Source organism: Carassius carassius, chromosome 38, assembly GCF_963082965.1.
Source record: "Carassius carassius chromosome 38, fCarCar2.1, whole genome shotgun sequence".
NCBI classification, from domain to species: Eukaryota; Metazoa; Chordata; class Actinopteri; order Cypriniformes; family Cyprinidae; genus Carassius; species Carassius carassius.
The window spans coordinates 9,317,142-9,332,585 of NC_081792.1; the positions used below are offsets into that span (position 1 = coordinate 9,317,142).

General features: G+C 39.5%; 2 protein-coding genes across 3 annotated transcripts in view; one reads left to right on the plus strand and one right to left on the minus strand.

Moving 5' to 3' along the window:
* LOC132119277 (calcium/calmodulin-dependent protein kinase type 1-like) overlaps positions 1 to 15,444 on the plus strand; it is a 497,060-nt gene that overhangs the window by 364,444 nt on the left and 117,172 nt on the right. The window lies entirely within an intron of this gene.
* LOC132119268 (GATA-binding factor 2-like) lies at positions 147 to 15,190 on the minus strand. 2 transcript variants are annotated; one of them, XM_059529087.1, is made up of 6 exons: positions 14,942 to 15,190; positions 9,370 to 9,809; positions 7,567 to 8,139; positions 4,917 to 5,062; positions 2,153 to 2,278; positions 147 to 1,231 (listed from the first exon to the last, which is right to left on the minus strand). In XM_059529087.1, exons 2-6 carry the CDS (start codon positions 9,593 to 9,595, stop codon positions 932 to 934), a joined length of 1,371 nt encoding a protein of 456 aa, XP_059385070.1. In that variant the 5' UTR covers positions 9,596 to 9,809; positions 14,942 to 15,190; the 3' UTR covers positions 147 to 931. The 2 variants fall into 2 exon arrangements, with proteins under 2 accessions (XP_059385070.1, XP_059385069.1); XM_059529086.1 differs by lacking the exon at positions 14,942 to 15,190 and adding an exon at positions 10,171 to 10,383.

The following is a 15,444-nucleotide window of genomic DNA, read 5'->3' on the forward strand; positions in this document are numbered from 1 at the left end:
TGTGCATTTCTCATATTAAATTACAGTAACTGCTTGGAAATAGTGTACGATGCCACAGAATCAGACACATAAATGACCAAACCCACCTGTAGCCACAGAAATGTCTTCATTTAAGAAGAAGATTGAGTGAGTACTCAGGGGAAAGATTAAGTATTAAAACTTTATTTCCTTTATTTCTGTAATGGAAAATGATGGAAACGTACAGCTCAGCAACATCGCCTTGGCTAGGATAGGTCAGTGTTTTTTATTTTTATTTTTTATCAATAACAACCAAATGATATTTATAATATGACAATGTGTTCTGAGGAAAGCGAAATAAGAGATAAAGAGTGAAAATAAATTATCATAATAATAATAATAATAACGATAACAACAATTCAACTTTATAAACATTTCTTTGCCTGTATGTCGTATCCACGTCGAGTCCACTCAGAGGGAATGATGGTGTATTCCAGCATGTTAGGGGGATAAACTTAGTGGTCTTCTCTCGTTCTGTCTCTCTGTCTTTGACTTATCATGTACGCAGAGAGTCAGAGCTAGTCCTTAACTAGAGAGTTTCTGAGAAGAGCGTTTTTCGAAGGAACTGCCACAGTGAATCTGCAAACACACATCCTCTCTTTCAGGACAGTACCAAAGTGACTCAGTAAAATGTAACGAAAGCTAAAAGCAAAGAGCTCTCTCTCTCCCTATGCTCTGTCTGTGAGGATCCTCAGAAGGGAGAGGTGCTTTATAAATGCGTGAACCGTCCTCTATACAAGTTTACGTTGTTGTTGATGAGATGAAACCTTCACCGGCAGTGTCCAAGCAGGAAACGAGCCCGACACGGACCCCTTGGCGTCCCTCACCTGATTTCTTTACGGGAGGGGAGGGGATGTGTAGGAGCGAACGCAAGGCCCCTGTCAAGGGGATGTGAGCGAGCGTGCGTGGGTCTTCAGTGAGGTTCGGCCCAGACGGGAGAGCGGCTGGGATGGTGAGGGTGGCTGAATGTGGGGTGGATGGGAGTCGGTGTGGGCAGCATGTGTCCAGAATGGCTGAACGGTGGCAGGTGGCCCATGTGTGACATGTGGCTTGCCAGAGCACCGGCGCTGCCAAACGGAGAGGTCTTGTCCAGCATGCACTTGGAGAGCTCCTCGAAACCCTCGCCAGATCGTTTACTCCTCTTGGACTTGCTGGACATCTTTCGGTTGCGTGTTTGGATGCCCTCTTTTTTCATGGTCAGTGGCCTGTTGACCTGTAAGAAAACAGATCGCGTAGGTTAATGATGAGCAAAGGGATGGAGGTCTTGAAGTACAGAAAAGATGCCTCTTAAATGCAAAAGTTAATCAAATGGACGTTTGAGAAAATTAACCAGGAAAACAGATCAGGGGTAGATAAGGGGTGCGTTTCCCAAAAGCATAGTTAGCCATTTATGATCGATTCTATTGAACTCTATTGGTAATGACTGAACTTACTACCATAGTTGCTTTTAAGATAAATATGTATATGACCTTACAATAAATACTGTCATAATCTATAATTTTAATGTATATTTTTACAAATAGGCTATAGGCTATATTACAAATAAATTGCGTTTTATAGGTTATGTATAACAAAGTATTATCTATAAATGTTCTCTAAAATTCATTGTATTAAGCATATATCAGCCTACATGTAGTATTTTACACAAATTATAGCATCAAAGTGTATAATATAGTCTTTTATGCTTTCAGGATTGAATTTCAAACGAAAACTAGATAGGAAAAAAAGCAACTCGGGAGCTCAGCTGTCAAGCAATTCAGTTCTCTCTCTCTCTCTCTCTCTCTCTCTTTCCTCCTTTGTTTCGCTTGTTTCATTAAGGTGAAATGTATTTATTCGTCTGTTAAATAGATCGCAGCCAAGCTTAACATTAAAAAGGCTAGTTTCAGACAACTCCGAATTGATAGCCTATAACTGACGCCGTATCTTGAATAGCAGACCCGCCCAGCCGTCCCTCCTGGGAATAACGCCCTCCTCTGAAACAAAGCTGGATTCATCTAAACCGAAAACGGTAAACGGGTTCTGTCTGACAGGGAAAGCCGGCCTCAGTCGTCTCTCTCTCTTCAGTCGACACAAGCTGTCCGCCCACTTGACCACTTCGCTGTCACTTTCAGTGTTTGCGGCTCTTAATACTCACGTTGTGGAGTTTGTAGTAGAGCCCGCAGGCGTTGCACACCGGGTCACCGTTCCCGTTGCGCCGCCACAGAGTGGTCGTGGTTGTCTGGCAGTTCGCGCAGCAGGTGCCAGCTCTCCTCGCAGCAGACTGTAGACAAGAAAACCCCAAAAATATTCAATGCTGTGCACTAAATTAAAACGTCCATTATCCAAAACAACATTTTTAAACAATCCCGCGGGCATTTAAAAAAGGCTGTAGCAATTTTAAAAACGTACTATAATCCCGAGCCTGTTTGCATGAAGTTGCTGGACAACCGTAGAAAGGTCTACATGTGCATTATATTAACTTGGCGGAAGCTTGTAATGATATGCAACTTTTTAAATCACTGTTGCTGCTGATTTATTTTTTTTATCCAATCGTCGAATTGACTACATAGCCTCATTCCTGGATCTCTATTTTCCACACTGTAATATCAGTCAGGGGTTTTGGGTTGAAGGAAATGCATTCCTGATAACAATCTGATGCGGTGACCAATATTATGACTCACTCGTAGGCCTACTATGTGTATTCTGCACCAGACAGCATTTCAAAACGATCCACAAATAACATTAAAGCAAATGCGGCCTGGACATATGCATTCTCTTACCAGGGATTCGCCTCCGTGTTTGGGTTAATTAAATATAGCCCATTCTATGCATTTAAACACGCTAAATTCAATTTTCCAATTTGTGACTTGATTAGAAAAAACTGTGCCTGGTGAAATTCGTTTTATTTGGACCTGTATCTAATAAATTCTGCCATATTTGGGTAAATGCATTAGACAGATCATTAATTTATAACGTTTCGATACACTGCTCGGCCTTGATGCCACGAATCAAACGCTTCAGTGGGCGTGCCGACTGCAAAGCCGGGTCATCAATCCTCTCTTGGCTTTTTGTCCATTACAGATTCATTTTTCACACATAATGAGAAACATTTAGGCATACAACGCAATTCCCCGGCAGTCCGACACATACAGCATTTGCGGGTTCGAACGATTTACATAATTTCTATTGAGCTTTTGTAAAAAACACACACACACACACACACACACACACACACTGTAGGCTAAATAGAATTAAAACGCAGACGACAACAAAAACACACATTCCGAAACTTTACTCAGTGCCAGTCGAGCATGACAAACAAGAGAGCAAAGAGTAGCCTATAAATCCATGTATTTTCCAATCCCTGCCCCAGCCGCTTCACACATAGTCTCTGATAATCGCTTTACAGTAGATGTCGCTGGGGCCTGCCGGGCCCAGAGAAAATTCAACCGGGTTTGTTTAAGACGGAAACACCCGGGAGCCTGGCTTCCTTATCGGGCCCGGGCAGATATCCGGATAGGAAACAACTGGATGGCCTTTGAACAGCGCTCTGAAAACACTTCAGCCCAAAATGCAAACGCATGGGCCAGCTCTCTGACTCCATGGAAAACCATGTGGCCTTTTTTTCACCATGAGAACACATAGAGAAAGACGGAAAGAAACTAAAGGGAAATAACCCCCAAATGTTGGAAAAGCTATGTTACATCTACCACCACTTATTTATTACAAATAATAATGATCATCATAATTAGGAACTGAGGAGTGCTAAATTCATATTTTGATTCCTCTTTGAATATCTATTTGTAATTCAGTACAAGGCTCGTGGTTCTCCTGCTGAGTATGTAGGCTAAGTGTGGAAATAAGATTCCCTGTGAGACACTTGTGTTTTCACTCTGATGGTCACTTAGCCAAGTGAAAATTAAATTAGGATGCATGGCTGATAGAAAAAGACGGTCTCACTCAATTAAACTGCTTGTTGTGTCTCCAAAATAAATCTCTATATAACATTACATCATGTTTTGAAAGACTGCAAAAATGATTTAATAACAGAGTAAAGAGACAGAGGCAGAGATATAGAGTTTCACCTGCTAAAGGATAAAATACGATTATGTGAAAAGAAAAATGGAGCTATATTCTTTGAAAAGTCATTTATTTCCATAGAATCCTGATGCAGAAAAAACTGTCACCTGTCCCAGGTATTTTATTCCAACAAAATATGATTTACATTTAAATAAATGCCCAGGACCCTTTCTTTTAAAGCTGTCCAGGAACCACAGAAAACAGGAGACTGATAACAAAAGCAATCAATTTGTACTTTTCACACATCTTAATGATTTCTCAAGAAAACAGCTAAATAATCTTGAAACTTAAGTTTTGCTCTTTATTGGTCATCTCAATGCAAAAAGCTGTTAAGTTCAAAAATCAAACAAACAAAATCTGCTTTTAAAACATCCCATCGAGATTAAACCAGATAATCATGCTGGCAGCGATTCTAAAATGGAACCGGAATCATAAGCCAGCCACACAAAACTAAACCAATGGCATGTTGCTTTCTAAACACCCCCAGAAAAAGAACAACTAGATCAAACAGCTAGATCTAAACAGATGCACTCAGACAATAGTGTGGCAACAGGTTTCTCTCAGTGTGGAGTGGTGATAGTTGTAAAGGCATGGGCATTGGTATCAGTGACAGTATCAGAACTAGAAGCAATAATGATAGCGGGAACAATGGCAATAGTAGCAGTATTGTAACAGGCCAAGTAGGGGATCACCAGGGGGTGAGGGCGACAAACAATACCAGGAAGATTATAGGGAAAATATAACTTTCCTGGAATTGTGCTCAGGCTTTCTGCTCAGCGCTCCTATTTAGCCCTCTTTCTCACGTGTGTGGGGAACTGAAAGGATTCTGGAGGACTCACCAGTCTGCGCTTTGGCTTGATAAGGGGTCGGTTCTGGCCGTTCATCTTGTGGTACAGGCCGCACGCGTTACAGAGGTAGTGGCCCGTTCCGTCCCGCCGCCACAGCGGGGTGGAGGTGGCTCCGCAGTTCACACATTCACGCCCCTCTGTGCAGAATTCAAGTGGAGGAAAAGCAAGGGAAATTTATATAATTAAGAGGTTCGCACTACAGGAACACAGGGTCATGCAAAGGCACAGTCTGGGCAAAGAAAAACAACTCCCAAGTTAATTAGACAACACCTGACATGACATCCACACTGGAATCTCTCATCTGAGCTGGATGGATTACATAATGGATATCGGAATTTGTGAATGTGCATGTTTGTGGTTGAAATAAAACATTTTACAGTGAAAATGTAACAATACATCCAGGATCTGCTCTTAAATTTCCTATAAATACTAACTTTGTCATTTTTCCTCTATAGGAAGAACACTAAATATCTTTTTTTTGTTTGTTTGTTTTTTTTTTTTTTTTTGCAGCTACAACATTTTCAAGTCAAGAAAGTGTTTATAATTTGAGTTAATTCTATGTTATACATCCCCACTCCTGTTTATCAGCCATCTGTCACAGCTTGTTCTATTCTCAGAGGGCATATCACAGTGAAGCACCCTAACCTGCTGGAAAGGGCCCTGCTTTAATTCATATGCTCTTCCTCCTCATTCCCCTGAGCACCTGTCTATTATTCACATTATAATGTGAGATGGTCGCTGTCCCACCCTGACCAGGGAAAAGAATCCACCCGGATAATGGAGACTCTTTTGAAGTGTATGTGATGTGTTGTAATTCAGTCATTTTCATTCCATTTTCTGTTTCAAGTATCACTTGCATTTCAAATGTACTGAAACTTGGTGCTGGAAGTGTCAAGCGAAAACGGGCCTGCGAATGGGTTGAGTATTTAAAGTTATTTTTTATTTATTCATGTTTTTCCTATCAGCGCTCAATCATGTTTGTGATACTGATATAATTGTGTGCATTGAATCTCTACAACTAAAGAATGGTCAAAAACAATTTACTATGAAGTTCAGAATGGTTCCATTCACCAATACACATTCCATCCTAACAACATTTTCAGCACTATGCATTTTCCACATTCATAGCTTGGCTAACTAAATACATACATAAAAAGTTAAAACAATGATAAGGACATATTTTGTCATTCTGTGTTATTGAGTATGCTAATAATAAAAACAATATTTACGATTCATTAATTTATGAAGCACCTTGTATTTAGATATTGTTACTTCTATTATCATATGTAATAATAATAGCCTAGTAATAGTAATTACACATAAGTAATATGAGTAATGTAATGCAACTGTAGTGTAAAGTGTTATAAATAATAGTTCAATATAAAGTTGGTTAGCAATGCGTCAAGCTGAGGTCGTGCATAAATAATCAGACAAACAGCAGGGTCCTGTCGCCTGTGAAGGCCTGGCCCGCCGGGGTTTTGTCAGTATTGGGGTCGTGGAAGGTGGAGGCGGGAGTATGTCGTGATTTGTTCAGCTGAAGTTATACAGGATATGACTGGAGCCAGCGCGTCGTGACTCCTCAACGTTTAAAGTGCAATAAAGGCTAAATTCAAAGCTAAACATGAGGCAACACGCAGCCCGCCAAATAAAATCATTCATCCAAATTAACCAGCAGAGAAAAAAAAAACATAAATAATTGAAATAAATAAAAATAAACCTTCTTTCTAGATATGGAGGTACCTGTGTTTTTAATAATTAAAGCCAACATTTCCGCAAAAGCTCATTTTTCCACTTTTTATTTTATTTGTCATTTTACGCAAGCCTTGTTCATTCCAGCACCTCTGACAGACTTGTATTTGTTCTTTCATTGGTTGACTGGATCCCTTGCGATATTTTATCATAATGTTAAAAATATATTTTATTTTTTATCTTACTTTTACTGAAATTTCTTCACCAGTAGGCTATTTAAATTTAGAAAAATCCAATAAATTTATAAAATACATGTTATAATTTTGGTGCCTCTTTCGAAAGTATTTAATAATTTAATAAATTATATTAGTTAAAATATAGTATATATATATATATATCGATTTTGGTTTTGTGTGTGGAGCACCAGTGTATAGATTGTTTGTTTGTTTTACAGTGTTTACATTGGTTAGCATGCTAGTTGCTGCATGATAACCACTTTTTATGTTTTTTAAAGGGAATGACAGCTTTGAGTTGTGATGTATTTTGGTGTGGCATTTTTAAGAGCCGCTAAAACTTGTCCTGTGTCATAATTTAAAAATTGCGGTGTAGAGTTACCCCGAGGGAGATTCCTAAAATGGCGGGCGAATTCATCTAATTAGACAAAAATAAGTAAACTCCACATAAAACTAAACCGTTGTGTCTGAGGGGAAAATAGGCCTATTTGAGACAAAAAAAGCCAGCAAACTTTTCAGGACGCCTGGTTTTCAGGATGCTTTGATTAAATGTAATTATTTTTAAACATTACACGAAATACACATATATCCTTGTTCTTTATCAATGTTACATTTCGACAACTGATGCTTTTTATCTAATGCTCCCTAAGCAAACGTATCTCTAAATATGCCCATTAATTCTACTCATCGCTTCATGATCTAGTCAGAACTTAACTCACCTGAGCACGACCGTGTCTTGCTTTTACATTTAGGTGTGAAGCTCGAAGGGGATCCACTGAGGAGGGTACCAGGATGAAACAGACCGCCGCCGTACTCGTGTGGTGCGGGAAGAGAGTACGTCGGGTAGGTGGGGATGGGATGATGCGTGGACGCTGTTTGGGCGCTCATAGCCAGGCTTCCCCGAAGAGGACTACATCCTTCCATCTTCATTCCATCAGCGATGGACACTTGGTACTTGATGGACTCCTTTTCATCCATTCTTGCAGAAACTGAGGTCGGAGACGAAGGACCGAGGTCCGGTGAGACGTCTTTCGGTGGGGTTGGGGGGAAGTTGTAGAGGGGATGTGGACTGGAGTGGGCTGCGGATGTGAGGGAGGAGACGGGAGCGGTGCTGGAGCTGCTGCTGCACGGGTAACCGGCGCTGGCGGGGTGCAGGCCGGGCTTGCTGAAGTGACTGACCGCCCAGGCGTTGTGGTGAGCGGCGGAGAGCGCTGCCTTCCCGCTGTCCAGCCAAGGAATCCCGGGACTGTGAATGAGGTGTGGCCGGCAGACCTGACTTCCCGTGAGACGAGCTGAGAAACATAACGAACATAAAGTTCAACTCGAAATGCAAATTACCAGAGAAATGTCTAGCCTATTTAACCGCTGTTTTTGCCAAAACACCACTTGTTTTCACACCAAAATGTCTAATGTTCACTCTCACCTGTTGACTCCCTCCTCGAAAAATTCAAATCTGACAATAAGATAAAACTAATATATTAAATATCAGTTAGCCTAAACAACACAAAACCGCAGCTGACGATTCATCTTTTAGTCCATGCAGTGTTTGTTCAAACTGCACGCTATCACTTAAATATATTTTTTACTTCGTCTCGACGTGATTTTCTCAAAAACTTACCTAGACTAGGCTACTCCTAATAAACAGACGTAAAATCTCCTTACAAAAGCGACAGACGACTTTTTGAACGATTCCTTCTCACTAAAGCCTGTTGTTCGCACAAATTACACGCTTGAACTAAGAAGTTCATCAGGAATTTTCGTTTTGATTTGGCATCCGGGAAGTGCCTTGATCCCCCTCTCTCTCCCTCCCTTACACGAACTTCCCTTTCCTCATCAAGTCATTCGCTGGACATTTTATTTTCCTTCTTATTCTTTACATTTCAACACGCGTATCTTGGAGATGCCAGTTCAAGAAATCCTATAGGCCTGATTTGTAACTGCCATAGTCCTAAGCATAATATATTTTGTGCAAGGCAACAACAAAAACATTTACATGACCATATCTTTATTCTCTATGTTTCACTTCAATGTCCGTAAGAGCAAAAGTCATTGCAATCTTTCGGTTACACAAGCACAAAACTGTTGTAAAATTATATGAAATGGGCATAAAAGATGTCAACAATGTCAGGTTTATTATAGATTTTTAAGCAAATCCTGACTATAAAACCAAATAACCACGTAAACAAAATGTCTCTTTCGCTATAGACTAAATATGGAGATTTTACATTAAGATTTTACATTAATGTTACACATTTAAATATGAATAAAAAATATTACTTCGTAGTAACAGTAACAATGGACTGACTATTTCAAAATCTTAATAAATAAGGTCACATTTAGCACTTAAATAGCATAATAAATAAACAAGTAGCCTAGGCTATTAGCCTATGTAATTCATAAGACATTTTGTTGCTTGATAAATTTTAAGTGTGGCTGAAATATGTCTATGAAATTGCATAATATAAATATTCTGTCATCAAAATATCCTGCGAGAGAAGTTTTGACGTAAAGAAGCATCTTACCGTGCGCTTGTCCGTATGATACTCTCGCCCGAGAATTGGAGTAGTACGGGTTCCCCTGCGAGTCCAAGTGATTCAAGAACACATCCACCTCGTCCGGGGGCAGAAGAGGGGCCATGGGCTCCATGTAATTGTGTGTAAGCCCGTGATGATGGGACTCTGGGTGCTGGCCGTTGAGTACCGCATGATGATGGGCCATCCATCGAGACTGATCGGTCGCGACCTCCATGTCTAAACTGTCCGCACTTCGAAACTGTTTCGAAAAGTTTGATGCCTACTGAAAACCTTCTGTACACTAACAGACCAACTATGGTCCTTAAGACTACTTAAATATGTGTCCTGAGCTTAATACTTCAGTTGGTGATGGCCTATTCACTTTATGCCCTTATTTTCTGGATAAATAGAGATCCTGCTTCTTTGCTCTCAACAATGCTCAGGAACACCTGGAAGAGAATAACAAACAGATGCATCTCATTTTTTAAAATACGTTCCAAGACATAAGATCTAAAGATCTTTCTACGACATAGGTTAGGCTATAGTATTTAGTCATTGTCTTTTGACTTTTATTGTAAGACTTTTGCTATATATATATATATATATATATATATATATAGGCCTATATATATATATATATATATATATATATATAGCAAAAGTCTTACAATAAAAGTATAGCCTATACACACGTGTATATAGCCTATATAGGCTATATATATATACTTATCGAAATATGGGATGCAACATGTAAAGTCGCTGCATTACTCAACAGTACGCAGTTTCAAAGAACTATCGTAAAGTACTCACGGCGCAAACTAGCATTTCAGCACTCCAGTCTTGTTTATTTTCCCCGTGTTAATCATGTACAAAGAAGGAAAATCCTCAAGATGTCTGCTGACATTCGTAATTTGCCACCGGTTCAAATTGTCCACAGTCCAATGTTAAACTCTTCTTAAAAACACTGCTGTCCGAAGCGGAGAGAAGTCTCATTAATGAATTGCGCCTGTGTACTGTCGGATCTGGCGCCAGTAGATTCCATATCTTCCGAACATGGGCGGGGTCACGGGCTGGCAGTGTTCGCGCTGTTAACCAATAGCAGATCGCGCTGACTGCCATTGGCTCGGACATCTGCTTTCCGAACTGCCACGGCGACTCACGGCCTAGTGCTCCACATCCAGAGAGCTAAGACCCATCATTCAGCGGAGCAATTTATTGAGACCTATTTACCTTTCTTGGAGCTTGATGTTGGGTGATAATGTTGTCTTTTTACTAAAAGACTAATAGCTCAGATTGACCTGAAATGATGGATGTAAAGTTGGAGTCTTATATAGCCTGGCTTACTCCGCAGAACGTCAGAAAAAAATAGGCCTAGGCTATATATATATATATATATATATATATATATATATATATATATATATATATATATATATATATATATATATATATATATATATTTATTTATTTAAACGAATTTTGTTTTTAATCGAATACTAATATCATAACAGACACAGGTTAGACTAGGCCTTATTTTGTTTTTACAGACAGTGCCAACAAGCAATTATTTTCATTTTCAATTGATAAATAATAATAAAAAAATATTGCAGTTAGCCAATCATAAACTTTATAAATTTATTAATTTATAAATGTGATTAGGACCTGTTGCCTGACCATTAACATTTGCTTAAAACAACAAAACCTGTATCAGTGAAATGTCACATGCGATATATGCCAAATGCAAACAAACACAATGTCTAGCACCTCTGGCATCAATTGGGGAGGAGGATTTTATTGCCTCTAAATTGGGGGCTATTGTTCTTGCGCGTCTAATTGTTATAAATTAGTTGTCACCGCATTCTTCTTGTGAAAACACTGTTTTGTATGCTGTTTCAAGCGATCAAACGTCACTTTACATATTAAAGCGGGCTCGTCTCTCGCTGGTGCCGACAGGTCGCATGGGCAGGTCCAAATAGAGCCAATTGGTGGCCATTAGGGCAGCTTCGTTGATTCTTGCTTGCAATTATCTCGTGGCAAAACAAGCAGCAGGCTCTCCCACCGCGGGCAGAAAGACACAACGTCGCCAATCAGCTTGATAAGCAGTTAGATAAACTGTGGATTCAGGTTAGTCAGCTGAAGATCTTATTTGCATATAGAGTTTAATAAATTGTTTCAGCTTTCACCTCAACATTAAATTGACTTGTCTATCCTGTTATAGAAAAAAAGGTTATTTTCCTGTTCTACACCTTTTAATAGTTTTTTATTAGTATTATTATTATTATTTTGATGCAGCGGAAACTGCAAATGAAATAGCATTTACATTAACTGAAAAAACAAAATCCTCTCGATGGTTTCTAAAATGGATAGGCTTACATGTAATATAGCCTAGTGGATTTTACAACGTGCTCTTTTGGATCACTGCTTCTCACCTTTGCTAGCTCTGTGGCCTCTAACTGCTTGTAGCAACGCTTTGTGTATATTAATTATTTATTTAGCTTGTCTAGTTGGATCAATCAAAGAGAACACAAGACAGACCTGTCTACCAGAGAGCTCCAGCTCGTGCATCATTATCTTTCGAAAAACATTTGAGTGTCATTTCAGGTCTACATCACGAACCAGTTTTACAGAAAAGTTGCGTTTTTAACTAATTTTGTACATTTTAACCTATCATTCGAAATAGTTATAGTGTGTCTAGATGATAATATGTACTTTAGTGTTATTATTATTGCTTAAAGCAGGAGGTTTTGTCTTCATGCACTCCTCTGCAGCAATAATGATTGACAGGCAATAATTGGAGCGCGAGCCCCTACCAGCCGCCACTCTGACGCCGTGACCTGACGTCACAGTATCTCGGTAAAGGAGGAGAAAAATATAGATGGACTACAAAGACTTTTCCAAAGCTATTTAAAAGTAAATTGTAGGCATTGTGTGTTTTCATTTGCATTAAAAATAAAAATAAGAATAAAAGCTGTGAAAGTTTTAGTCCGGCTGAAGAGTAAATAATCTATTTGGGCACCAATGCAACACTGAGCACTTTTTATACCACAGAACTTCTGTCAGCGTTGATTGTATAAAGATGCTTAAACAGGCTATGTGGCCTTATTGTGACAATACCAGATGCTTAAATCCCTTTTTAACACACTGGATTCTGGCCAGGGGCCCTACACAGCACAAAAAGCCCTGGCAGCCGAAGCCAACAAATTAGAATGTACATGATAATATGACGCTTAGTTTTGTAATGCAATGATCAATTTTACACACAGTCTTACATCCAAAAGGTGCAATGCCAGATTATGCAGACATAAATGGAACGTGATAAACTTAAGGCGTCTAAAATGGCCTCTCACATTGTCCCTTTATCCCAAACTGAAATGCTGTGCTACTGCATAATCACACATACTATCCCAAAAGAGCTTTTACAGAATAATGACTTGATGCTGCTACAAAGTGCTATGTAGACTAAAAACGCAGCTGTGACCCTACTCAGCCATTGGTATTAAAGTGAAATAAATAACACATTAAACCTTTGGGAAATACAAATATTAAAATAGTTGTATTATTTTTATTTTATTATTATTGATAATTATATTTCAGAATATGTCTTCTATTGTAGGCAATATAATGTTTATACTGTGTGTGTGTGTGTGTGTGTGTGTGTGTGTGTGTGTGTGTGTGTGTGTGTGTGTGTGTGTGTGTTTTAGCGTTAATAACGGCTCTTGGTTCAGCTCACCTAGGGCTAAACATTCTTTAGAGAATACTTGAACTAAATACCTATGGTATTCCAGTTGCTCTCAATGTTAACGCAAGAGAGACTGTCCTTTTAGGAACTAAGCATTTAAGGTTTGGGGTGTTACTAAAGCGATTCCCCCGACCGAGGAATCTAAAACTCACTCTTCTTTTAATGTTGTGTCTGCAGATTCAGATTTAGTTTCTTATGTAACACAAGTTGTGTCGTAGGCTACACCGTGTGTGTGACTGTGACGACGACAATGACATCACGTTTGTGATGTCACATTAAGTCGCTTTAAAATAATTGCATAAAAATAATGGAGAGCGGTGGAAAAGCTCCGCGAAATTGGAGGCAATCATTCCCTTAATTAACAGGTGCCGTGAAACGGCTTTGCCCGTTCGTTCCCTCGCCGCGCATTTATCATTCTCCGTGGGGTTAGAGAGGGCAGGAGGGGGCAGAGAGCCCCGCAGAAGGGTTTGTGAAGATAAGCAGGCACTGGATACAGGGGGAATGACACAGACCAGCTGAAGCGGTATTGTCCTTTACTCACGGGTAATTAGATTGTGACAGGGCAATCGGGGGCAGACACAAGCACAGGCAAAGTCACAAGCGCCCTGTCCTCTGCTGAAGCATGGATAACAGGGATTGAAAGCAAGCGTCTCAACCTCTCTTCGTTTCATCCAACAATCCGCATTATTTTGAAGCAAAGTCTCATATTTGTGCAGTAGCTATTAAACCGTGCATGCCTCTAGCCGCGTTTATTCTAACGTGCCGCTTTTGTCTTGTGCGACGTTTAATGGGTAAAGTTCTTATTCTGAGTGACAGCGTTAGTTTAGTAGGAAAATGATTCTGTGGTTGTCATAAATGTGAAGGGCGATGGCAGCGCGCCCGCCCTCCTCGTGTGATTGACAGCTCTTGGAGTCAATGATTTAAATAAACAGCACAGGTGGGCTAATGCAAGCGTCCTGGGGGCATTCCAGAGAAAGCTAATTCCTCAACTCACACACATCACATTTGCTTTCACATTTATAATCATTCTGTGGGGGTGGGGGGGGTGCATCGTCGTTACGCTCATTTGAAATATTGGCAGAAAATTACTTCATATGGTTTTCGTAACAGGTTTTGCGTTCTTGCCATTGTTGAATATCAAAATCGTGTCCTCACAATCACAATTAATATATAGCCTATATATATTAATTCGTTTCACGGATTAAACATTTGTGTTATTGGATGGCTATATGCGGTGTAAATGAGTGGAATTTAATTTTGGGTTGTTTATTGGTCTGTATATTTAGCATTTTATGTCAACATGTTTACAAAGATAAATATGTGAATAGTTCCTTATAATTCCTTATACGGTCCTTATAATAATACAAAAAATCTAATAATTATACAAATGTCACAATATTATATTAATAGCCTATTATTAGGCCTATCACATGTGAAAAATATGAAGACGAAAATCTACACGTAAAACATGTAACAATCGCTGTCGTTTTAGTCTTTTCTGGTATAACCCAAAAACTGCAGTCGTACAAACGAAAATAACATAATTTGGCCTAATAACAACAATATTTATTCATTGTATTTAATGTATTATATTATTAATAATATTAATTAATTCATACAAAATGTATAATTCATTCTATCGTCTTTTTGTTTTATTATAAACAATTATTATAAACTGCAATCATATTAAAATCATTCTTTTGATTTTAAATGGAATAAAACTCAGCCCCTAAAACATCATAATTAGCTCATGGACGTACAGTTTTTTATTCCTCTCTAAAACGCGTGAATAATCTCTTCGTATTACTCGACTTCACACTCGCTGCGCAAAACGCATCTTACCAGTGTTTATGATTGGGTTCTCTCCTCTTGACATTTCGCAGAGATATGTGTCCTGGGGCCAATTCCGTGTGGCACCGTCTCTGAGGGAAGAGCAACGGTGATTCGGTGTGCTTCGCCAAGCGCTGAGGCTCGGGGCACAGCTGGCGATGCCAAACTTTCCAGACAGTCAAGACAGCTTTTGCTGAGGATCTTTCTTCAGTGACTCACGGGGTGGAATAGTGTCTGACACCTCGTACTCTATCTGGTCTCACTCACACCGTGGAAACAGCGAAACTTGAGGCACAAAGTAGGACTGCTGCAACGTAGCCGTGCGTCAGCCAATCTGGTCTTCCGGGGAGTGCTTTGATGGTTAAAAGCTGTGTTGTGTGCTGTTCTCACTCGTGTAATTATGAAACAAGACCCGGTCGCTGAAGGCTTTGCGCACAGCTCTTAGATTTTGACCTTCACAATGCGGAGAGGATTTGCACTATTATGATTATTAATATTATTATTTTGTGATATTC

Coding starts and splice junctions, on each gene's coding strand:
- LOC132119268 (XM_059529087.1), bottom strand. CDS start 9,595: ATGGAGGTCGCGACCGATCAGTCTCGATGGATGGCCCATCATCATGCG. Junction 5,063..7,566: donor CAAGACACGGTCGTGCTCAG/GTGAGTTAAGTT, acceptor AATTCTGCACAG/AGGGGCGTGAATGTGTGAAC. Junction 1,232..2,152: donor TCTACTACAAACTCCACAAC/GTGAGTATTAAG, acceptor GTTTTCTTACAG/GTCAACAGGCCACTGACCAT.